Here is a 2,200-nt window from a genome sequence, read left to right as displayed (position 1 = left end):
GCCCGGGTAGGGGAAGTCGGCCCTGCCTGGGTCCCTGGGCCCGCGGAGGCGCAGCCGCCCGGTTCTGCGACCCCGATCCGTCCAGCCTAGAACCGCCCCCGGGCTGCGGGCCCGGCGGGGCTCGGGCCTCCCTCGCTGGGCAGCCCCCGGCCCCCGGCCCCCGGCCCCTGCTCGCCGCGCTCAGACTCGGGCGGCTCGAGTCCAACGCGGACGCGCGGAGCCCCTGCCCAAATCCCGTCGACTCCGGCCCCTGGCTGCGAGTGGGGGTCGCCTGCCGCCCCCCGGCCTCGCCCAACCGCGGGAAAGCGTGGGGCACCCGGCCAGGCCCAGCACGCCTGTGCGCGGGCCCAGCTGGCAGGAAAAAGTTGGTGGGGGTGGGGGTGCGGGGGCTGTCGAAGTTTCTGGGAACTTTTCCACTTGAGATTCCACAACCCTGCAGTGCCCCCTACAGAAAGCGGCGGCCAGGGAGGGCGGGCGCCCCCCACGACCCCCGACTGCTGGCTGCGGCGCTGCCCTGGCGGCCTGGAGCTCCAGCTAAGCTCTAGCTAGCTGTTGCTTTTTTTTTTTTTTCCCTTGTTGTTTTTCAGATACATCTTTTTTTAGAATTGAAAAAAAGCGAGCGCGAGCCGCTGCCTGCAGTGGAGCGTGCTCGGCCTCCAGAGGCAGTCGTCTCCAACTTTTCCTCTCCCGCCCCAACTCCGCTCGCGCCTCAAACTTCGGCTCTGCTGGAGCCCAAATTTGCCTGCCGCGCAACTCCACTCTAATGTGCGCACCCAGGCCCCTGGCAGCGGTTTGCAGCTTGGGGGCCACGCTCCCAAGGCTCAGGCCTGACCACTCGCCCGTTCCTCGTGCCTAGGCCCAGTTGGGAAAGTGGAAACTGGGCGCCCCGGGAGCACCCCAGGAGGGGGCGGAGCGCTCCCGCGCCCCGGGGCAGAAGGGCAGAATGCTCCCGCGCCCGGAACGTTGCGAGCAAGGCTTGCGAACGTCGCAGGGGGGCACTCGCGAGAGACGGACAGGAAGAGGGCCAGGGGGGACGCCAGAACCCGGGACCGCAGTACGGAAACGGCCCGGGGCTGAGCTGCAGTCAGATCCGGGGATGGAGGGAGCCGGAGAAGAGGCGTGAGGAGGCCGAGAAAGCAGGCTCTGCTGCCCTCCTGGAGGCTGCAGCCTGCTGTGACAGTGGAGGACCAGGCCACCCAGAAAGGGAAGGGGTCAGGAGGTCGGGCCTGGGCTGCAGCAGGCTCAGATAAGGCCCGAGAAGGGAGCACCAGGCACCCTCGAGTTCAGGGCCCAGGCGTGGCTGGAGTTGTCCAAAGGGGGCCTAGACCAGGCCTCTAGTGGGGAAACCGAGTCAGAGTCAGGCCTTAGGGCTGGGCCCAGACGCGTGTGAGCCAAGTTAGGGGTAGGGGGCCAAGGCCCTTGAGGGTCTCCGAGACTAAGGGGGGTAGGGGGCTTCAGAGCCTCCCAGTCCAAAGCTGGATTGGCGAGTTAGACGCTTGTAGATCCAAGGTTGGATTGGGGAGGGGTCTCTGGGACATTGGTTAGCTACGCAAGGATTGGGGGGATTTAAGTGCTTAGAGATCGAAGGCAGGACTTGGGTAGGGGGAGTCAGACAATTGGAAAGCCTAGGTGGTTATTTGGGGAGGGGTCTTTGCGCTTTGGCTAAGCGCAAAGCTGCGCCTGTTTGATTTGAGGTCGGAGGCCTTGTCAAGAGAAGCTGCTGGTGAAGGGTGGGCTGACTAGGCCAGGTCGAGAGAGAGAAAGTGAACAAATCAGGACTATAAGTGGGCGGGGGGCCCCTGAGAGGGGGGTCACAAAGGGTGAGACATGGCCACCAGGCGTTTAACCGACGCTTTCTTGTTGTTGCGGAATAATTCCATCCAAAACCGGCAGCTGTTAGCCGAGCAAGTGAGTAGTCACACCACCTCCAGCCCTCTGCATTCACGTAGCATTGCTGCGGTGAGTCTCCCGGCGGCCTCTCCGACACACGCACCGTGTGCACTGCGGCTCTGCCTGTCTGTCTGTCTCTGTCTGTCTCTCTGTTTAAAAAAAAAAAAAAGAGGATAAGAATAATACGGAAATGCAAGGTCTCTTGGCTACGGTCCTGGAGCAGCTATAACCCTGGATGGGGAAAAACAGTCTTAGGCCCTTGCTCCATCTCTGCCTTGCTCTCTCTCACTTCCGCAACCCTCCCGATTCC

General features: G+C 63.3%; 1 protein-coding gene across 5 annotated transcripts in view; it reads left to right on the top strand.

Moving 5' to 3' along the window:
* Positions 1-1,032: 1,032 nt before the first annotated feature.
* Positions 1,033-2,200, top strand: part of STX16 (syntaxin 16) — a 25,506-nt gene continuing 24,338 nt past the window's right edge. For 2 of the 5 annotated variants that reach the window (XM_019637233.1, XM_019637232.1), the window contains exon 1: positions 1,033-1,959. In XM_019637233.1, coding sequence (XP_019492778.1) covers positions 1,828-1,959 — 132 coding nt within the window. In that variant the 5' untranslated portion in view covers positions 1,033-1,827. The remainder of the gene's footprint in view (positions 1,960-2,200) is intronic. The other 3 variants (XM_019637236.1, XM_019637235.1, XM_019637237.1) reach the window with 2 other exon arrangements.

This window comes from Hipposideros armiger, unplaced genomic scaffold, assembly GCF_001890085.2.
Source record: "Hipposideros armiger isolate ML-2016 unplaced genomic scaffold, ASM189008v1 scaffold_32, whole genome shotgun sequence".
Lineage (NCBI taxonomy): Eukaryota > Metazoa > Chordata > Mammalia > Chiroptera > Hipposideridae > Hipposideros > Hipposideros armiger.
This window is presented reverse-complemented; position numbering and strand designations above follow the sequence as displayed.